This window comes from Rhinopithecus bieti, unplaced genomic scaffold (assembly GCF_001698545.2).
Source record: "Rhinopithecus bieti isolate Rb0 unplaced genomic scaffold, ASM169854v2 scaffold_14215, whole genome shotgun sequence".
In the NCBI taxonomy this organism is placed as follows: domain Eukaryota; kingdom Metazoa; phylum Chordata; class Mammalia; order Primates; family Cercopithecidae; genus Rhinopithecus; species Rhinopithecus bieti.
Window position 1 is genome coordinate 65,303 of NW_016808057.1, and position 23,630 is coordinate 88,932.

Below are 23,630 nucleotides of genomic sequence, written 5' to 3' on the forward strand. Positions count from 1 at the left end.
TTTCTTTAAGCTGGTATTAAGCTATCATTATCAAGTGACACAGGATCTTATTAACAATATTAGTTGACTGACTATATATGAAAAATTTACCATTAAAGAATAGAAGTAGTTATCATGATCCTTTACTCTGTTTTAAGGAAATGTCTAAATAAAATCAGAATGGAAGGCTGGGTGTGGTGGCTCACGCCTGTAATCCTAGCACTTTGGGAGGCCAAGGCAGTCAGATCACCTGAGGTCAGGAGTTCAAGACCAGCCTGGCCAATATGGTAAAACCCCGTCTCTACTAAAATACAAAAATTAGCCAGGCATGATGGAGAGTGCCTGTAATCCCAGCTACTAGGGAGGCTGAGATGGGAGAATCACTTGAACCCAGGAGACAGTGGTTGCAGTAAGCCAAGATCGTATCATTGCACTCCAGCCTGGGGAGCTGAGCTAGACTCCGTCTCCCAAAAAAAAAAAAAAAAAAAAAAAAAAATGGCATTATCTGAAGAAGCCACAAGAGGGAAGTATAACCCACCAAAGTTGCTGTTTGTGTATGTTTGTGCAGGTATTTTCCTGTGCATTTCTTCATCTTTCTCTTAACTACTACACAGAAGCATGCACTTGACAAAATCAGAAAAATCAGGAAGGTTCTACTATCACCCTCCCAGAGATCACATCTATTTCATGAAGCAAATAATACCTAAATCATGAAAACACTGAAGAGAGCAACTGCTAATAGTTGCTCTTTGTCTACCTCCTTCTTCCTCTTTTGTCTTTCTCCTTCCTTTTTTCCCCAACTGTTCATAATAAGGAAGTTAGATATTATTACTGAATATATATCAGGAATGTAAAAAAAAAATTTAAGGCCAGCATAGTGGCTCACACCTGTAATCCCAGCACTTTGGGAGGCTGAGGCAAGTGGATCACCTGAGGCCAGGAGTTTGAGACCAGCCTGGCCAACATGGTGTGACTTACTAAAAAACAAAGGAAAAAAAAAGTTAGCCAGTTGTGAGGGTGTGCACCTGTAATCCCAGCTACTCATGAGGCTGAGGCACAAGAATCACTTGAATTCGGGAGGCACAGGTTGCAGGGAGCCAAGATCGTACCACTGCATTCCAGCCTGGGCAACAGAGTGAGACTCTGTCTCAAAAAATTTTTTTTACATTTTTTTTTTTTTAAAGTAAAAAAGGCCGGGCTTGGTGGCTCCCACCTATAATCCCAGCACTTTGGGAGGCCGAGGCAGGCAGATCACTTGAGGTCAGCTGTTTGAGACCAGCCTGGTCAACGTGGTGAAACCCTGTCTCTACTAAAAATACAAAACTTAGCTGGTCATGGTGGTGCGTGCCTATAGACCCAGCTACTCCAGAGACTGAGGCAGGAGAATTGCTAGAACCCAGGAGGTGGAGGTTGCAGTGAGCCAAGATCACACCACTGCACTCCAGCCTGGGCAAGAGAGCAGGACTCTGTCTCCAAAAGCAGTAAAAAAAAAAAAAAAAAAGAAAATTAAGAGGACTGTCTTAACATCCAAAGGCAAAAGCCAAAATTCAAAGATGCTATGCAAACACTCTAAAATATTAAATTACTTTTTACTGATGCTATTTTTTATATAGAACCAGTGACCTTGTGACCTTACAAAGAAAAAAATACCCTACTTCTGGTTGTCTACACACAACATCAGAAATAAATAATGATAAATCACAATTTTACAAAACAAAACAAAAATGCAAGTCAATCTCAACTCAATATAAAAATACCTGCTTTAACAAAGCAACACTAGTAACAATTACATGACAGCACTTGCTACAGTATCCAAAGAGTTTTCACACACAGTATTCCACTTTGATCCTCACCACTTCTTGAAGAAAAAAAGAGCAGTATCAGTATTTCATGTTAAATAAGAAACTGACGCTAAGAGTTGTCCAAAGTCTGACTGCTTGTCTGGTGCACCTTGCACTAATACCTATTTTGTTTAAAGCTTGTCATTTTAAAAAATAATCAGATTTCTATTATTTTTCCTCCAAATAAAAAAATGGTTTGCTAACTGCTACAATGAATTCCTATTTTATTAGCGACTGTTTTCAAAATTACACTACTTCTAAAAACATTAAGCCTAGCATATTAACAGCATGTTTTCCCCATGAGTTGATTCCAACCCTCTCCAATTTTCATGAAATATACATTCCCCTTTCCTCAATTTTATTACTTCCTTTGTTTGACAAGTTTTGCCCCTGTCCCTTGACCACAGCAGTTAAGGCTTGTAAGTGATATTTTAAGATTTCCACATGAGTGGGCCGGGCACGGTGGCTCATGCCTGTAATCCCAGAACGGTGGGAGGCCGAGGTGGGCCGATCACAAGGTCAGGAGATCAAGACCATCCTGGCTAACACGTTGAAACCTAGTCTCTATTAAAAATACAAAAAATTAGCAGGGAGTGGTGGCATGGGCCTGTAGTCCCAGCTACTGGGGGGCTAAGGCAGGAGAATAGCTTGAACCCGGGAGGCAGAGGCTGCAGTGAACCGAGATCATGCCACTGCACTCCAGCCTGAGCGACAGAGTGGGACTCCGTCTCAAAAAGAAAAAAAATTTACACACCTATAAATGCTGTAAGTAGCCGCATTTCCAGATGTGAGCCATAGGAGAAGGCAAACGTGATGGTATATAACCTCTGTGATTAGCTTATAGAAGACAATGTGGCTTCTGCCTTGGTAGCTGGTAGCATATATTGATGTTCTCGTGTTTCTCTCTCTCTCTCTCTCTCGCTCCATCTCTCTCTCCCTCCCTCTCTCTCTCTTTCTTATCACTGACCCTTGGGGGGCCATATCATGAGCAGCCCTATGGAGAAGACCACGAGGTGAGGAACTGACACTTCCTGCCCACAGCCCTGTGAATGAGCTCCGATGCCATTCCTCCAGGCCAGGTTAAAAGCTGTACTGCAACTTCATGGGACCCAGAAACAGAACCACCCAGTTTAGCAGCTCTGATTTCTGACCTTCAGGAACTGAGAGATTAATACAAGTCTCTGGTTTTAGGTTGATGAACTTAAAATGGAAGTAATTTGTTAGGCAGGAATAGATAACTAATGCTTAAACATGTTGACAGTAATTAGCTGCTGTGACCAAGCCTTTATAAGTTAAGACGAAGTGAGGCTGGACGCGGTGGCTCACGCCTGTAATCCCAGCACTTTGGGAGGCCAAGGTGGGTGGACCACGAGGTCAGGAGATCGAGACCATCATGACCAACATGGTGAAACCCCCGTCTCTACTAAAAATACAAAAATTAGCTGGGCATGGTGGCGCATGCCTGTAGTCCCAGCTACTCGGGAGGCTGAGGCAGGAGAACCACTTGAACCCGGGAGGCAGAAGTTGAAGTGTGCTGAGATCGTACCACTGTACTCCAGCCTGGCGGCAGAGCGAGACACCGTCTCAAAAAAAACAAAAATAAGATGAAGTGAAATCACACCTGTTTACAGTAACAGCTTGAGTTCTTAAATGTGGTCTTTCAGCAGCAGTAGCTTAAATAATCTACCTGCAAAATTTCTCCCCATCCCCAAACCTTATTATTTATTTTCTTTCTTTTTTTTTTTTTTGAGACGGAGTCTGGCTCTGTTGCCCAGGCTGGAATGCAGTAGCACGATCTCAGCTCACCGCAAGCTCTGCCTCCCAGGTTCACACCATTCTCCTGCCTCAGCCTCCTGAGTAGCTGGGACTATGAGTAGCTGGGACTACAGGCACATGCCAACACACCCGGCTAATTTTTTTGTATTTTTAGTAGGGACGGGGTTTCACTGTGTTAGCCAGGATGGTCTCGATATCCCGACCTTGTGATCCGCCCACCTCGGCCTCCCAAAGTGCTGGGATTACAGGCATGAGCCACCACACCCAGATTTATTTGATATATTTGTGTGGCAAAGAAATCATAAAGAAAATATAATTACATGTTTAGCTATGACAAAGTCATTCTAGAACCCCTCCATTCCTTTACAAAGTAAAATTATATATAGTTACCTCTTCATACATGTTTTTGCGAAACTCCAAGTCCTCAGTAAGGCTCTGACAACGATTCTCCAAATCCACTTTAAGTAAAGTTTCATCTGCTAACTGTTTTTTGGCAGCAGCTAAGGAGGCTTCCAACTATTACAAGGAAAAAGAATTGTGATAAAAATTACATGGCAATCATTTAATAATGAACTTAAGATATCTATGGATCAAATCAAGTGTTAAAATTCCTATAAATTTATCAATGTATAATTACTTCATTTTAACATTTATCACAGAACTGGGTGTTCATTTGCTGGCCCCACCCACAGAGTATCATACCAAATCACCTGTCAAATTGTTAATTGGCAACAGAGAACAGAACAGAGACCTATGACTCACTCACATTTCAAAAATCAAACTAGTTATTTTAGCTAACCACTTTCACTTTTTCCTGTGTGGAGAGCAGCATTATGGTATCTCTTTTCTTACTTATTTCCTAACAAAATAGGCTTTGACAGCAGAGACAGAATGAGTGTGCGTACAATAGGGAAGAAGAAGAGAGCCACAAGATCTGAACAATACAGATATAACGCCTGGGAGGTGACAATGTTTTGCATGTTAGCTACTTCAAGACTTTTCTTCAAGTAAACCATCAGAAAAGAAATAAATAAAATTTCAAAAAGAAAATACATTTGAAAATCAATCAATCAAATAAACTATGGCTTAAGGCAGATGAGGCAATTAACCTGCCACATATGGCTCAAGAGTAGGCTTGACCTTACCTGGGCAATCTGATCCTTCAGATCCTCCAAATCTGCCTCTAAACTTTTTTTGTCACCAAGTGCAGTAGCAAGAGCTGCATCTTTAGAATTCAGTGCTGCTTCATATTCTCGAAGTTTGATCTGGGCGCCATTAAGATCAGATTCTTTCTTAGCATAGCTGGAATAGATTTAAAAAGCATAAGACATCAAACCATACTGATGACTTGAGGTCTTCTCCCTCTCTGCTGAAGGGACAAACAAAATAAGTAGTTTAAATAAAGGCTCCCATCACCTATCAAAATTAGAGAAGCAATTCACAGGCATTGGATGTAGAGTTTTTGTTGGCTAACATTTTCTTTCAATGTCACGTGATTACTAATGACTATGGGTCAAAGACGTCCATATAAAGACCAATGTACCAGAATCCTGCTTGTCCCTGAGTGAGACTACACATCCCTCTTGTTCTATAAAGAGGCACACTAACACAGAATATTTTTGAAGAAATGAAAATTCATTATTTTTTAATACAAAGCATATTATAAGCCAAAACATACAGGAACTATAAGTCAGGATATCATGCTAGGCACAGTGGCTTACATCTGTAATCACAACACTTTGAGAGGCCGGTGTGGGAGGATCGCTTGAGAGCAGGAATTAAAGACCAGACTAGGCAACATAGCAAGACCCTGACTCTACAAAAAAAAAAAAAAAGAGCCCAGCACAGTGGCACACACCTGTGGTCCCAGCTACTCGGGAGGCTTAGGCGCGAACATCGCTTGAGCCCAGGAGGTTGAGGCTGCAGTGAGTCATGATTGCACAACTGTACTGCAGCCTGGGCAGTAGACCAAGACCCAGTCTCAAAAAAAAAAAAAAAAAAAGAAAGAAAGAAAATCAAATTACACTAAATGAGAAGAAAATGTTATTCTAAAAAGTAATTTTGTAACTCAATGCATAATACTGAAACTTCCCTGATATTGATAAGAACTAATTGACCCCAAGTTTGCAAGTACCTCCCATTTTGTTACATAGAGGTAACAATAAATAATGGCCTCCCTAATATTTTGCATAAAAATTATTTCAGTTTATACAACTAACTACCAAAAAACTGAGGTTCAGGGCCGAGTGCGCTGGCTCATGCCTGTAATCCCAGCACTTTGGAAGGCCAAGGCTGGCGGATCACTCGAGGTTAGGAGTTCGAGACTAGTCTCACTAACGTGGTAAAACCTCGACTCTACCAAAAAATACAAAAATTTAAGCCGGGCATGGTGGCGCCTGTAGTCCCACCTACTCAGGAGGTTCAGGCAGGAGAATCACTTGAACTTGGCAGGTGGTGGTTGCAGTGAGCCGAGATCGCGCCACTGCACTGCAGCCTGGGTGACAGAGGGAGACCCTGTCTCAAAAAAACCAACAAACAGGTCGGGCACGGTGGCTCACGCCTATAATCCCAGCACTTTGGGAGGCCGAGGCAGGTGGATCACCTGAGGTTGGGAGTTCAAGACCAGCCTGACCAACGTGGAGAAACTCCGTCTCTATTAAAAATACAAAAAAGGCATGCAGGCGTGGTGGTGCATGCCTGTAATCCCAGCTACTCAGGGGGGGCTGAGGAAGGAAAATCACTTGAACCCAAGAGGAGGAGGTTGTGGTGAGCCGAGATTGTGCCCACTGCACTCTAGTCTGGGAAACAAGAGCAAAACTCAGTCTCAAAAACAAAAAACAAGCTGAGGTTCAAATTGAAGTTTCTTTTTCTCTAAATATCACTTTTTTTTTGAGACGGCGTCTCACTGTCACCTAGGCTGGAGTGCAGTGGGGCTGATCTCTGCTCATTGCAACCTCCGCCTCCTGGGTTCAAGTGATTCTCATGCCTCAGCCTCCCAAGTAGCTGGGATTACAGACGTGTGCTACTAGGCCGAGCTAATTTTTTGTATTTGTAGTAGAGATGGGGTTTGTCTATTTTGGCCAGGCTGGTCTCCAATCCCTGGCCTCAAGTGATCCGCGGGCCTCAGCTTTCCAAGATGCTGGGATTACAGGCATGAGCCACTGCACCTGGCCTCTAAATATCACTTTTTTTAAATGGAGTTCTAGATTATAAAATTATAGTTCATTTGGATATAGTTTGCCCAATAATTATATTTTAAAGTATTTCTCTCATCCAAATAATTGTTAACAGTAGTTACATAGAGAAGCCTTAATAATATCAAAATTACTGCCAGGCATGGGGGCCCATGCCTGTAATCCCAGTACTTTGGGAGGCCGAGGCGAGTGAATCACCTGAGGTCAGGAGTTCGAGACAAGCTTGGCCAAAATGTTGAAGCCCCATCTCTACAAAAAACACAAAAATTAACAGGGCATGGTGGGGCGTGCCTGTAATCCCTGCTACTTGGGAGGCTGAGGCAGGAGAATTGCTTGAACCCGGTAGGTAGAGGTTGCAGTGAGCCGAGATCGTACCACTGCACTCCAGTCTGGGTGACAGAGTGAGACTCTGTCTCAAAAAAATAATAATAATATCAAAATTATTAATACCTGTTCTTAAAACTGCTATTGTATTTTTCTTGGAGAAATAGGATTTAACTAAAAAAACTGCTATTGTAGAAGAGTACTTTTACTTACTAATGTTTGAGGACTGGTTAAAGGAGGAATCTTTAATAAAAATCTCAAAATAATATTGTAATATTAAAATAAAGTGAAGAAATAAACTGGCCAAATGACGATCACATATGAAACGATTTAATAGCATTCACTTTTTACTCATCATAAAAGCTCAGCAGTCATGTCACATGCTTAAATCTCATGCTTTAAAACACCACAAGATGGCAGGCTTTAACTGAAGACTAGTCCAGAAGAGGGAAAAATTAACTGTTAAAATAAAATTCCATACTGTAATAATTTACAATCAAAATGCCTAGTTCACACAACTGCTGGGTCTCCACAGGAATGAACTGACACTTGTGAAGGAGCCTCTATTGTGTCCCACTATAAAATTACCAGAAGGGCTAGGATGTATGTCATAATACATATGCTTGAAAATGAAACCATATTTTAAATGCAGTATTATACAATACTTACAAAAGCTACTGACTCAAAATTAATTACTTAACGATTACAAACAGTAATTTTTAAAGCTCAGGTCATAATGTGGTACTTCTCAATGTGATGCTGCCTCATGGCAGGAGAATGACCTGTGCCTTCCAGGGACCAAAATGGTCCAGCAAGAATGATACCGCATAAAACAGCATGTCGACTTTACAAGTTATTGTATGCAGCAACCTGTAAAATTGGCATATTTGATGCAGTATCGCTCTTGTTTATTTGACTTTACAGATTTAATAGGTAATATAAGCAAGTAGCTCAAAACTCAGGATGTCATACTACCAAGTGAAAGATACTGTGGGCAACATCTTGTGGAGTGTAGAAAACACAAGAAGTCAAAAAATAATCCAAGGCAGTACACCCAGATGACTAGAATATGGTGATTTCTTCCATAAAAATAAAAACCAAAGAAGATAACTTGGAGGACAGGGGATGAAGAGAGTATTTACTTGCGGTACCCCAAGGGCCACCCAATGATGCCAGTGGAAATTTCATAGGAGCTTTAATTTCAGTCAAGACTAATGCTTCCGGCCGGGCGCGGTGGCTCACACCTGTAATCCCAGCACTTTGGGAAGCCGAGGGGGGCGGATCACAAGGTCAGGAGATCGAGACCATCCTGGCAAACACGGTGAAACCCCGTTTCTACTAAAAATACAAAAAATTAGCCGAGTGTGGTGGTGGACTACAGGGTCGCAGCTATTCGAGAGGCTGAGGCAGGAGAATAGTGTGAACCCGGGAGGCGGAGGTTGCAGTGAGCCGAGATCGCGCCACTGTGCTCCAGCCTGGGCGACAGAGCCAGACTTTGTCTCAAAAAAAAAAAAAAGACTAATGCTTCCACTGTTCATTTTATGTCAAGTTCTTAGTCACGTAAAACACTGTTCTATGAAAATATAAATTGTTCTGTTATAAATTATTTCCTGGCAAAGTGTCGTGGCTCATGTCTATAATCCCAGCACTTTGGAAGGGAGATTAGCCTGGGCAACATGGTGAGACCCCATCTATACTAAAAATAAAAAAAAATAGCCAGGCGTGGTAGCACATGTCTGTAGTCCCAGCTACTAGAGGGGCTGAGGCGGGAGAATCACTTGATCCCAGGAGGTCGAGGCCGCAGTGAGCCCTGATCGTGCCACTGCACTCCAGCCTTGGTGAGACAGTGAGGCCCCATCTCCAAAAAAAAAAATGTGTGTATATATATATATAGATAGATAGATAGACAAGCTAGCTGCAGTGGCTCACACCTGTAATCCCAACACTTTGGGAGGCTGAGGCAGGCAGATCACCTGAGGTCAGGAGTTTGAGACCAGCCTGACCAACATGGAGAAACCCTGTATCTACTAAAAATAAAAAATTAGCCAGGCATGATGGCACATGCCTGTAATCCCGGCTACTCCAGAGGCTGAGGCAGGAGAATTGCTTGAACCTGGGAGGCAGAGGTTGTGGTGAACCGAGATTGTGCCACTGCACTCCAGCCTGGGCAACAAGAGTGAAACTCCGTCTCAAAAAAAAAAAGAAGATACAGTGTAGGGTCCAGTATCCCATCAATCCCCATCCCAACAGTCCTAGTTTTCTGCAAAACAGTTTGAAAACTCCTGACCATCAAGCAATATTCAAGCTCCTTGGCATGGCATGCCCCCCTACAAAGCCCTTCAGGTCTAAGTGCTACAACAGACCTTCTGAGCCTGGGGCTTCACTCTCCCCTGCTCCATGCCATGTATCCCCACTCCTAATTCCATCTAATTCATAACCAACTGCCATTCAAAACTAAGACCAAGCATGGAGCAAATGTCATCCTTCCTCTGTAATGCTTCCCTGCTTTACCTCTCCTAGCAGAAAAAAGTCATTTACCTTTCTGGGCTCCACAGCACTTTGTGCGTCATTCTCATATGGTGCATGGTACATACATCTTTTTAAGATTTAAGATTCCATGTCTGTCTCCTACACTGGAATGTGGGTAAAATGAGATTACCTTCAGATCCTCAGTGCTTGACAATGTCTGGTATAGGGTGGGGATACTCAATAAAATTTCTGTGTTAAAAAATGAAAGAAGCAAACCACAGGAAAGCAGTACTTACAATTTTACTTTAGTGTAACAACTCATGAAAAGGTAAGTACTCAGCCTCTGTTATAGAGGACCAAGGTTATTCTGAGACCCAAACAGTCAATCTAGATCTGCCCTGCAATGCCTGTACAAGCCACCACAGCCTTCACAAGCAGGTGGGCGGCAGGCATCGTACCAGGCACTGAAGGGAACTCAAGAGTCAGCTACTGCCCTTGGTGCAAAGTAATTTATAGTCTCTTCTCATAGGAGGTTATGAACACACTTTTGCTTTTTCTAACTCACACACACGTACAGTGGCATTTATATGCACTCTTATACACAAGTGCACAGGAGTTCAGGGATGGGGGGAGAGGCTCAGTCCAAGTCCTTAATTTTGAGATATAATTTACTTAATTCAGCAAACATTACTGAGTATCTACTATATACTACCAGGAACAGAAAGATAAATAAATAAGACAGGGTCCCAGCTAAGTGCATTTTCAGTTTTCCCCTTCCTTCTTCTGGACCCTCAGTACCTTTACTGTTCAGGGTTAGGCACTAGGCCATGTCACCACACACGTGTGTAGCTGTCTAGGTGGCATAAAGGCTTATCTTGCAGATGCTGAAGTGAACTGATGAAAAGGGACTGGTGAGGCTTTTACCTGCACTGGGAGCTCAGGGCAGACAGTTCTTGCAGCTGTCCTTGCATTGTGAGCCCTTTAACTCCACACACAAATTGTCCTGTGTTCGTATGTTTTTCCTCTTCCTCCTTAGGCCACAATATTAACAGTGGAAAAAGTCAACACTTCATAAAGTGGCTAATAAAGAGAGAAGAACTGACTACTATCTCTACCTCTTGCATATACAGCACTTACAGTGCATTGATCATACCAATCCCTTATTTGAGGACGTGATGAGCTACCTCAAGAGACTGAAAACCCTTTGAGGGCAAGGCCCATGACTTATTATTCCTACATCTTCTACACAGAAAATTCAGATAATGACTTTTTTTTTTTGAGACGGAGTCTTGCTCTGTCACCCAGGCTGGAGTGCAGTGGCCAGATCTCAGCTCACTGCAAGCTCCGCCTCCCGGGTTTACACCATTCTCCTGCCTCAGGCTCTCGAGTAGCTGGGACTACAGGCGCCTGCCACCTCGCCCGGCTAATTTTTTGTATTTTTTAGTAGAGACCGGGTTTCACTGTGTTAGCCAGGATGGTCTCGATCTCCTGACCTCGTGATCCGCCCGTCTCGGCCTCCCAAAGTGCTGGGATTACAGGCTTGAGCCACCGCGCCCAGCCTGATAATGACTATTTTGGTAAATGTCACAAATGCGTGCGCACGCGCGCGCGCGCACACACACACACACACACACAACTTCTCTTTTTTCATCCTATGTAAAATGTATCATGTCTTTCCCAGGAAGCAAAAAAATCACACACACAGACAACACAACCTTCTCTTTTTTCCATCCTATAAAAATAATCATGTCTCTTCCAAGAAGAAAAAAAAATTAATAACTGATGCTTCTATAATCTCTAAAACTCATACCATACACATAACATGCAGAAAGTCATTCCAGGCCTGCAATAACAATAACTACTTGAAAATGAAACAGGGGACCAGGCCCGGTGGTTCATGTCTGTAATCCTAGCACTTTTGGAGGCGAAAATGGGCAGAATGCTTGAGTCCAGGACTTCGAGACCACCCTGGGCAACATGGTGAAACACCATTTCTACAAAGAATACAAAAATTAGCTGGGTGTAGTGGCCTACGGCTGCAGTCCCAGCTACTAGAGAGATTGAGATGGGAGGATTGCTTGGGCCAGGGAGGTTAAGGCTGCAGTGAGCTATGGTCATGCCATTGCACTCCAGCCACTATCGCTTGAGGCAACAGAGCAAGATCCTTATCTTAAAAAAAAAAAAAGGAAAGGGAATTAGTAAGCATATTCCAACCATTAAACACTTGAAAAAATAAGACTGTACACTTAAACAGGGAACAAAGAATTAGTGTGAAACAAATCAATAAGTAAACTTGCAGGGACAAATACAACATAATCTGAAGCTCATTACAGAATAGTTTTAATTAATTTGGGTAATGGCAAATTATTGCCCACCTGTTAACATTCTCTCGGTCAGTTTGCATCAGTACCTATCCCTAACATTTCACTTCAGGCCCATGCTTATTCAGAAAAACAAATATATTATAGGAGATGAAAGAGAAAAGCCATTTAGTTTTTTAACTGTAATCAGCTAACAGAAATCATTCCATACAAAATTGTTATCTCTAATCAAAGCCACAAAACAAGGATTTTTAAATCCCTTAAAACAGACCCACTGTATATAGAGAGCCAAGCCAACTAGCCCAGCTGGCTAGGCTCTGATCCTGCTTTCATATACTGTAAGATTCTTCTGAACAGCTGTCTGGTAGCAACTGAATACCACTATAGTGCAGTATTCAAGTGACTATCACACAAAACCACTTCTTTGAAACAAACAAACAAAAAAATTCACCGTAACATAAACAGGCACAGGAGTGTGGAGCAGACTCTTACAGATTAAGTCTTAATTACAATGACTGCTTTATTTAAAAGAAAAGAAAACCAATCACCACTACCTTCGTCACTCATCTACAATGTGCTGACCTGGGTGTAAAGTATTTCTGAAACAGTGTTCCAATATCCATTGTCCAGTTTGCTGGGTGTTATAAGGCAGCTATTCCTAAAGCAATAGGAGTGGTAGCTTCCTGGTCCTGAAGAGTAGCTATATACTGTTTTTTGTTGTTTTTTTTTTTTTTGAGGCGGAGTCTCGCTCTGTCGCCCGGACTGGAGTGCAGTGGCCAGATCTCAGCTCACTGCAAGCTCCGCCTCCCGGGTTTACGCCATTCTCCTGCCTCAGCCTCCTGAGTAGCTGGGACTACAGGCGCCCACCACCTCACCTGGCTAGTTTTTTTTTGTATTTTTAGTAGAGACAGGTTTCACCGTGTTAGCCAGGATGGTCTCGATCTCCTGACCTCGTGATCCGCCCGTCTCGGCCTCCCAAAGTGCTGGGATTACAGGCTTGAGCCACCGCGCCCGGCCTCTATATACTGTTTTTAAAACAGTTCACTGGTTCCATTGGTGGCCTCACACATAAAAGCTCCCAAAGAAGGACAGTTCTACAACAATGTTCTGAGCATCATTACTGCTCCCCTAGCCTCTCTAAAAATCATTTCTAAGCACCTAAATCCCATATTGTTTCCCTTTCTGCTTAAAATCCCTAAGTGCTGCCAGGCGCAGTGGCTCATGCCTGTAATCCCAGCACTTTGGGAGGCCAAGGCGGGTGGATCACCTGAGGTCGGGAGTTTGAGACCAGCCTGGTCAACATGGCAAAACCCCATCTCTACTTAAAATACAAAAGTTAGCCAGGCGTAATGGCACGCATCTGTAATCCTAGCTACTCAGGAGGCTGAGGCAGGAGAATCGCTTAAACACAGGAAGTGGAGGTTGCAGTGAGCTGGGATCGTGCCACTGTACTCCAGTTGGGGCGATAGAGTAAGACTCCATCTCAAAAAAAAAAAAAAAAAAGTACCAAATCCATCAAATTTACACAAAAACAATGCTATAGAGCTATCAAGAGAACAGGCTGGATGCAGTGGCTCACACCTGTTAACCCAGCACTTTGAGAGGCAGCGATAGGCAGATCACTTGAGGTCAGGAGTTCGAGACCCGCCTGACCAACATGGTGAAACCCCATCTCTACTAAAAATACGAAACTTGGCCTGGTGTCATGGCGGGCACTGTAATCCCAGCTGCTTGGGAGGCTGGGGCATGAGAATCACCTGAATGCGGAGGCAGAGGCTGCAGTGAGCCAGATTGTGCCACTGCAGTCCAGCCTGGGCAACAGAGCAAGACCCAGACTCAAAAACAAAAAAAGAGACATCAAGGGAAAAAAAAAGGCTAGGCACGATGGTTCACACCTGTAATCCCAACGCTTCGGGAGGCTGAGGCAGGACTACTTGAGCTCAGGAGTTTAAGACCAACAACATAGTAAGACCTTGTCGGCCAGGCGCGGTGGCTCAAGCCTGTAATCCCAGCACTTTGGGAGGCCGAGACAGGCAGATCACGAGGCCAGGAGATCGAGACCATCCTGGCTAACATGGTGAAACCCCGTCTCTACTAAAAAAATACAAAAAAAAAAACCTAGCCGGGCGAGGTGGCTGGCGCCTGTAGTCCCAGCTACTTGGGAGGCTGAGGCAGGAGAATGGCGTAAACCCGGGAGGCGGAGCTTGCAGTGAGCTGAGATCCAGCCACTGCACTCCAGCCCGGGTGACAGAGCGAGACTCCGTCTCAAAAAAAAAAAAAAAAAGACCTTGTCTCTGTGAAAAAAATCAAAAAATTAGCTGGGTGTAGTGGCACACACCTATAGTCCTAACTACTCCAGAGGCTGAAGTGAGAGGATCACTTGAGTCTAGGAGGTTGAGGCTGTAGTGAGCCAAGATCATGCCACTGCACTCCAGCCTGGGCAAGGGTAACACCCTATCTTTAAAAAGAGAGAGAGAGAGAGAAAGAGAATAAAAAGAAGCTATTAGAAATTTAAAATACAATAGCAAAATTGGAAAACAAAATTGAGAACATCTCTTAGTAGAGAAATAATATTTTTTAAAAAAGGGAAGAAAACCAAAGGATCAATGTAAGAGATCCAACATTTGAGTAACAGGAGTTTCATATGGTAATAAAAGAGAAAGAAATAATTCAAGAAAATTTCCAACAACTGAAGGACATAAATTTCAAGATCAAAAGAATTCAATCAGATGATCAACACAATGGGTGAAAAGAAATCTACAACAAGGAACATCCCTGTGAAATTTTAGAACTGGACCAAAAGAAGATCCTACAAGCTTTTAAATTTTTCACTCATCATTACTTCTGTAGCCAATGAGAGCTAGAAAACTAAAGAACATGGCTTCATTTTCTTTCTCTCTCTCTCTCTTTCACCAGGAACTCCTGACCTCAGGTGATCCACCCGCCTCAGCCAAAACATGCCTTCAAAAGTCTAAGAAAAGAGCATTTATCACCTAGAATTCTATACCCAAACTATCAATGCTTATACAATACAACTAGACTGGAAAAAAATACAAGGTATCCAAAGGTAATTTAATGAGATAAAATTCATTTAAAAAATGATCCTAAATTATTTGATGTTTTAACAACTGGCATAGACTCTATATAATTGTACAAAAAAAATAAGTGGGAAAAAACACTATTCTTACAGGTGATCAAAAGGTGTGATAGGGAAGAAAAACTAATCACAATATATGACTGAGTTCTGCTGGGGACTGTAAGTATTTCTGCTATAACATATGTGCTTCTGACAACTCTTGCATTCTGTACAGATTAAAAATGACACAGCAGACCAGATGTGGTGGCTCACATCTGTAATCCCAACACTTTGGGAGGCCAAGGCAGGCAGATCATGTGAGGTCAGGAGTTAGAGACCAGCCTGGCCAACATGGCAAAACCCACCTCTACTAAAAACACAAAAATTTGCAGGGTGTGGTGGCGCACGCCTGTAATCCCAGCTACTGGAGAGGCTGAAGCCCAAGAATCACTTGAACCTGGGAGGTGGAGGTTACAGTGAGCAGAGGTCACACCACTCACTACACTCCAGTCTGGGCAACAGAGCAAGACTGTCTCAAAAATAAAATAAAATAAGGCCAGGCACAGTGGCTCATGTCTGTAATCCCAGCACTTTAGGAGGCTGAGGCAGGCGGATCATCTGAGGTCAGGAGTTCGAGATTAGCCTAACATGGAGAAACCCCATCTCTACTAAAAATATAAAATTAGTTGGGTGTGGTGGCACATGCCTGTAATCCCAGCTACTCGGGAGGCTGAGGCAGGAGAATCGCTTGAATCTAGGAGGTTGCGGTAAGCCAAGATTGCGCCATTGCACTCCAGCCTGGGCAACAAGGGCGAAACTCCGTCTCCAAAAAAATAAAAATTAAAAAAAATTAAAATAACAGAGCAAGTAGAAAAAACAGTGTTGGAATAAATAGACCACTCAAAACCTACACACTCTGAAACAGAGCACCAGCAATAACATAAAGAATTAGTATCTCGGCCGGGCGCGGTGGCTCACGCCTGTAATCCCAGCACTTTGGGGGGCCGAGGTGGGTGGATCACCTGAGGTCAGGAGTTCGAGACCAGCCTGACCAACACGGAGAAACCCTGTCTCTGCTAAAAAAAAAAAAAAAAAAAAAAAAAAAAAGAGTTAGTATCCCAGGAGGTAATCTGGACAGCCCAGGCAGTCAGTTTAGTGTGGCTAGAGCTGCGTCAAAAGATGTTTTAAAATGCACAAAAAAAGGCCAAAAAAAAGGCTGGGCACAGTGCCTCATGCCTGTGATCCCAGCACTTTGGGAGGCCGAGGCAGGTGGATCACTTGAGGTCAGGAGTTCCAGACCAGCCTGGCCAACATGGTGAAACCCCGTCTCTACTAAAAATACAAAATTAGCCGGGCATGGTGGCGCATGCCTGTAATCCCAGTTACTCAGGAAGCTGAGGCCAGAGAATCGCTTGAACCTGGGAGGTGGAGGTTGCAGTAAGCCAAGATCACACCACTGCACTCCAGCCTGGGTGACAGAGCAAGACTCCGTCTCAAAATAAAATAAAATGAAAAATAAAATGCACAAAAACAACAGAGTGGAAATGCTGGTTTGGAAAAATTTAGACAATAGCAAAACAGAGCTCTGAACACAAGAATAAGACTGGCTACAAAAGCAAAGCTAGAGGTGCACCTCTCTGGGGGAGAGAACCCTGGGCATGGGCACTCACTTTTAATTTTCTTAAAACAGAGGTGAAAGCAGAGCTGAGGATCTTCTTTCCTTCTGAAGATTAATACTATACTCTAGCTATTCCAGCTCACCTTTACTAGGATTGACTAGGACAAGGCACATATAATGCAATACAACTTCCAATTACAATAATATCATCTCTCTATTTACCTGTCACATATGAGCTAATTATAGAAGTATTTGTGTCAGAACACACTGAATCAATATTTTAGATACCAAACACTGACCTAAACTAAAATATAATATATGACTATTGGGAGGATAAGGAGAAGAAAAATGTGTTATGAAGACAATAGAATAAAAGAGCTCAATTCCTTGTTGTCCATAGTACAAAGTCAACACGGTCGCACTATCATCTAGATACAAGAATAAATAGCAAAGGAGCACTGAAAATAGCTGAAAGTAATTCTTCTCATGAGCAGTCTTGGAGAACTCTTTTGAGTCCTTAAATTATGTGAACACACACACACACACACACCACACTGCTAGAAAGTTATAGGTTTTGGTTTTTTTCCCAAGGTACATTCATATTAGAAAACTCTGAATCAGGGAAGTCAGGGAAGACATCTCTAAAGAAACGAATATTGAGAGGAAACCTGAGGGATAAGTAACCCAATGATGACGGAAATCCAAACAAAGGAGGCCGGATGCGATGGCTCATGCCTGTAATCCCAGCACTTTGGGAGGCCAAGGCAGGTGGATTACTTGAGGTCAAGAGTTCAAGACCAGTCCTGGCCAACATGGTGAAACCCCATCTCTACTAAAAATACAAAAAAAAAATTAGCTGGGTGTAGTGCAGGTGCCTGTAATCCCAGCTACTCAGGAGGCTGAGGCAGGAGAATCACTTGAATCTGGAAGGCGGAGGTTGCAGTGAGCCAAGGTCACACCACTGAATGCCAGCCAAGAAGACACAGCCAAGACTCTCAAAAAAAAAAAAAAAAAAAAAAAAAATCCAAAGGAAACCCCAAATGCAAAGGCCCTATTTTAAGAGGAGCACAGTAAAAGGGACTGAATAAAGGATTTCATGGCTAAAGAGATGTAAACAAGTTCAACTGTGGTATGAGATGAAGCTGGAGGGTCAGACTGGGGCCAGCCCATGCAGTGAAAGAACTTTTAGGTAGGATAACCTGGGTAAATATGTCCCAGATTGCCCAGGACAAGTTCCGTTTATGCAAACTGTCACTGCATAATTATTAACAGCTCCGTCTTTCACACACAAAAGTATCCCAATTTAGATGCTAAATTATATGGTCACCCTACTATTAGTAGGGTCTTAGTCTTAACCCTAGAAGCTACTGTTTTAACCAAAGAGGGTGAAATGATCACATTTTAGTACAGAATCTTAGAGGGATAAGAGTTCTGGTCCCCTGTCCAGTGTTTTGTTACATAAACACTGAGTAAGAATCTAGTTTAAATTGAACCTTAAGAATGCCTCCTTCCTGCCAGACATGGTGGCTCACACCTGTAATCCCAACACTCTGAGAGGCCAAGGCAGGCGGATTGCTTGAGCTCAAAGTTCAAGACCAGCCTGGGAAACATGGCAAAACACTCTCCCCACAAAAAACTAGCCAGGCGTGGTGGCGTGTGCCTGTAGTCCCAGCTACTCCAGAGGCTGAGGTGGGAGGATCACTTGAGCCTGGGAACTCCAGGTTATAGTGAACCATGCACCACTGCAATCCAGCACGGGTCACAGAACAAGACCTTGTCTCAAAAAACAAACAAAAAAAAAACCCATGTATCCTTCCCTTCACTGCCAACATTCTTGAACAAGTGTTCTAAACTCATAATCTTTTTCCTCTCAGTCTCCCTTTAATTATGGCCAGGGGTTTCCTCTATTAACCCAAGGCTCTCCTCTCAGTCAACAATCACCTAAGGCACCAAAGACACCAATGACAATGGATTATTTTTAGGCTTCATCAAACAAAAAACTCTTGTTCCATGACTCAACTCTCTTTTCTCACCTTTTAAGACGAAGTGTCCCTCTGTCACCCAGGCTGGAGTGCAGAGGCACAATCTCAGCTCACTGCAACCTCCCCCCACTGCAACCTCTGCCTCCCAGGTTCAAGTGATTCTCCTGCCTCAGCCTCCACAGTAGTTGAGATTAAAGGCATGTGCTACGACGCCTGGCTAATTTATGTATTTTTAGTAGAGACAGGGTTTCGCCATGTTGCCCAGGCTGGTCTCAAACTCCTGGCCTCAAGTGATCCATACGTTCAGCCTCCCAAAGTGCTGGGATTACAGACACGAGCCACCACGCCCGGCCTCACCTCTCTATTACTTATCATCCCCACTGTGGGTTTTCCTTTCTCTAGCCAGTCCTCATATGCACGTGTTTTCCATATCTCTTGAGTACTTCAAATTGCCAACTGACATTGCTACCTAAAGTCTGGCAAACACCACTAATTCACTGACTTAAGAGTCCTCCAGGGCCGGGCGCGGTGGCTCAAGCCTGTAATCCCAACACTTTGGGAGGCCGAGATGGGCGGATCACGAGGTCAGGTGATCGAGACCATCCTGGCTAACACGGTGAAACCCCGTCTCTACTAAAAAATACAAAAGCTAGCCGGGCGAGGTGGCGGGCGCCTGTAGTCCCAGCTACTCGGGAGGCTGAGGCAGGAGAATGGCGTAAACCCGGGAGGCGGAGCTTGCAGTGAGCTGAGGTCCGGCCACTGCACTCCAGTCTGGGCCACAGAGCGAGACTCCGTCTCAAAAAGAAAAAAAAAAGAGTCCTCCACCTTACCCACCAATTTCGGTTAAGAGCAATATTGTCTACCCTGGCACCCAAGCATGGAAGCAGTCACCCTAGACTCTTCTCTCTAGTCCCTTATGTTCAGTATCTCTTAAATCCACCTTCTCTCCTTTCTTCCACCTGCCTCAGTTCAAGGGCTGCCTTGTTACTCCCCAATTGTTCTTACTACTGTTTGTACCTCTCCTCTTTTTTTCCCTCCACAGCATAGCCAGAATGATGTCACAATTCTGCCTTAAAATCTTGGGTCTACTCATTACTTAAAATACAATCCCCTTCCCCACTCCATATATTACATATATATATATATATATATATGGCTCCAGTAGGCCAGGTGCAGTGGCTCACACCTGTAACCCCAGCACTTTGGGATTAGTGGCTGGGCGTAGTAGCGGGTGCCTGTAGTCCCAGCTACTCGGGAAGCTGCAGCAGGAGAATGGCACGAACCCGGGAGGCAGAGCTTGCAGTGAGCTGAGATTACGCCACTGCACTCCTGCACTCCAGCACTCCAGCACTCTGAGGTGGGTGGATCACCTGAGGTCAGGAGTTCACGACCAGTCTAGCAAACATACCGAAACCCCGTCTCTACTAAAAATACAAAAATTAGCCAGGTGTGGTGGCAGGTGCCTGTAATCCCAGCTACTTGGGAGGCTGAGGCAAAAGAATCACTTGAACCCAGGAGGTAGAGGTTGCAGTGAGCCGAGACCATACCATTGCACTCCAGCCTGGGCAACAGGAGTGAAACTCCGTCTCAAAAAAAAAAAAAAAAAGAATATATATACCTTTATAGATATATGTATATGTATATATACATACACACACATATATATGGCTCCAGTTATATGAATTATTTGACATTCAGGACAACTCACTCTCCTAACATTTTCCATTTAGAAGCAAACGCCTACTTACCTCCCAACGCTTAGCTCAGATTCCCCTGGTATGTCTTTCAAAATTTCACAAGGCTCCTAGCCTGCCTTAGGTAGCAGTCCTTGTTTCTCCACAGCAACACCTGGATACTGGTGTCATAGCACTTGATATATTTTATTAGTATACTGCACTTAACAGTAGCACAATCCAGTAGTGTTGGTTTTCTGTCTTCCCCACTAGACTGTAAGTAACTTGATAATGGGGACTGAGTATCCCATCTCTCTATTCTCAGCATGATTCAAGACCTGGCATATAGTACCTGTTCCACAAAAATGTGTCTTGAATAAAAAATGAAAGAACACTCTGTCATGAGTATTAAATATTTATTTAGAGGTTTTAATGTCTTTTAAATTATTAAGGCATGGAATAAAGTGGGAACGTAGCTTTTTAAGGAGAAAAAAGATAAAAGCGATCTTTCAGTCATTCATCTTCACCTTTCTTTAGCAAATGAAGCCCTCAGTATTTCAAACAGCTGTTTCAACTATGACAACTACCCTTCTGACAAATCCAAAATTACCTTCCTTGAAGGCTACAAACTATCAATGTGAAAAACATGCAACTAGTAGCATTTCCAAAAGTAGCACCCAAAGGGATCTGAAAATCAACTATCCTATCTGCGACTTTAAGTACCAACCACAGACGATGCTCTGTGAGCCTGCTTCACGTCGATAAACTAGAGTAATACCTGTAGAACACTGTTGTACAGACGAAATAGGTTATGTATGTGAAAACCCTATCGCAATGCTAGAAGTCAGGCTACCATCCTTTCTAGCTTCCATTACTCTGCTAAGTAATCCCAGGCAAAATATTTAACCTCTCTGAGCCCGAAGTTTCCTCACTCATCAGCAGTTATCGTAAGCTTAAAAGATAATGTCTGGGCCGGGCGCGGTGGCTCACGCCTGTAATCCCAGCACTTTGGGAGGCCGAGATGGGCGGATCACAAGGTCAGGAGATCGAGACCATCCTGGCTAACACAGTGAAACCCCGTCTCTACTAAAATTACAAAACTTAGCTGGGCATAGTGGCGGGCGCCTGTAGTCCCAGCTACTTGGGAGGCTGAGGCAGGAGAATGGCGTGAACCCGGGAGGCGGAGCTTGCAGTGAGCCCAGATCGCGCCACTGTACTCCAGCACTCCAGCCTGGGTGACTGAGGGAGACTCTGTCTCAAAACAAACAAAAAAAAAAGACAATGTCTGTAAAGCATCTACTGTAATGCCTGGCAAACAGAATTGGCACAAAATAAATATCAGCTCTTTTTTTCCTGTATCTTTTCCCCCACACCCCAAAAGGGAGTCTTGCTTTGTCACTCAGGCTGGAGTACAGTGTTGCAATCTTGGCTCACTGCAACCTCTGCCTCCCGGGTTCAAGCAGTTCTCCTACCTCAGCCTCCTGAGTAGCCAGGAGTACAGGCGCCCACGACCATGCCTGGTTAATTTTTTTATTTTTAGTAGATACAGGGTTTCACCATGTTGGCCAGGCTGGTCTCGAACTCCTGACCTCAGGTGATCCGCCCACCTCGGCCTCCCAAAGTGTTGGGATTACAAGCATGAGCCACCGGGCCCAACCTAAGGGTGATTTTTAATTTTCCTCTTGGTGTTTGTGTTTTCTCCTTTCCTATAATAAATATATATTTCCTGTGTAAAAATTTTAATTTTTGGCCTGGCGCCGTGGCTCACGCCTGTAATCCTAGCACTTTGGGAGACCAAGGTGGGCAGACTGCCTGAGCTCAGGAGTTCTAGACAAGCCTGGGCAACATGGTGAAACCTCGTCTCTACTAAAATACAAAAAAAAAAAAACAAAAAAACAAGGAAAAAAAATTAGCCAGCATGGTGGCATGTGTCTGTAGTCCTAGCTCATCAGGAGGCTGAGGCAGGAGAATTGCTTGAACACGGGAGGCGGAGGCTGTAGTGAGCTGAGATCGTGCCACTGCACTCCAGCCTGGCGACACAGTGAGACTCAGTCTATTAATAATAATAATAATAATAATTTTTAGGCCAGGCACGGTGGCTCACACCTGTAATCCCAGCACTTTGGGAGGCCAAGGTGGGTGGATCACAAGGTCAGGAGATAGAGATGATCCTGGCCAACACGGCGAAATCCCGTTTCTACTAAAAATAAAAATTAAAAAATTAGCTGGGCATAGTGGCAGGCGCCTATAATTCCAGGTATTTGGGAGGCTGAGGCAGCAGAATTGCTTGAACCCGGGAGACAGAGGTTGCAGTGAGCCAAGATCGCACCATTGCACTCCAGCCTGGGCAATGAGAGCGAAACTCTGTCTCAAAAAAAAAAAAAAAAAAAAAGAAATTCAAATGACAGCCAAAGCACAATCTCCTCATCAAAGAGGTACACTGTAAAAAGGGTTTAAAACTGATTTTAAAACTTCCCTAAAATAATAAAAAAATAAAAAAATAAAAAACAAAATAAAACTTCCCTGATCCTAAAAATAATTGGGAACTTCAGCTATACAGGGTCCCATTACTCAAGTGATACCTGAGGCTAATTCTCAACATTTGTACATCAAAGAGACTTACACTAATGGTATAAAAAAAAAGTCTAAAGAATTTCTAACTCAGACATATCAGAGGTGACACCATCTATACAAATGAAAGAATAAATATAACCAGCAACTGTGTAAAGACAGGAAAAAGAAAAGACCCATCATATTTTAATAGTGCTTTATCTTTCATTCCGCCTGTTTATTTCCTTGAATCTGGGTATGCAAAATATTACCTAGTCTCATCCCCTAAGTTAAATAAACAACTCCAAAAGATCTTGCTTTATGAAACATCTTTTGAAAGCATGGGAAGGAAATGTCATGACAGTTTAATTACTTGGGACCTGCTTCCTAGACTTTTAAATCAGTTTTAGGGGTTTGGTCCTTCCAAGTGTTCCCTTGAAAATTAAAGTAACATTTAACATAACTCTGTTATAAAAGAACTATAAAAAGCAGTTTAACTAGTTTTATAACTCTTATATTTTAAGAGTTATAAAAATATAAAAGTTTGATAACTCATATTAAGGCTAGGGTGTATACTGTCAATCTGCTTCAAACAGGGCAAAATCAGCACATTAAAAAAAGATATAGTAAAACACAGGATGATGAAGGTTTGTTTTTTGTTTGTTTGTTTTTGTTTTGAGTCTCACTCTGTCGCCCAGGCTAGAGTGCAGTAGTGCGATCTTGGCTCACTACAACCTCCGCCTGCTGGGTTCAAGAGATTCTCCCGCCTCAGCCTCCCAAGTGGCTGGGATTACAGGCGTGCGCCACCACGCCCAGCTGATTTTTGT

General features: G+C 43.2%; 1 protein-coding gene across 1 annotated transcript in view; it reads right to left on the minus strand.

The window, feature by feature from the left end:
• The window catches only part of LMNB1 (lamin B1), a 59,753-nt gene that overhangs the window by 28,551 nt on the left and 7,572 nt on the right, over positions 1-23,630 (minus strand). Inside the window, exons 2-3 of the mRNA XM_017885374.1 lie at positions 4,742-4,898; positions 3,987-4,112 (exon numbers count right to left, since the gene is read on the minus strand). Of these exons, the coding sequence (XP_017740863.1) occupies positions 3,987-4,112; positions 4,742-4,898 (283 nt within the window). The remainder of the gene's footprint in view (positions 1-3,986; positions 4,113-4,741; positions 4,899-23,630) is intronic.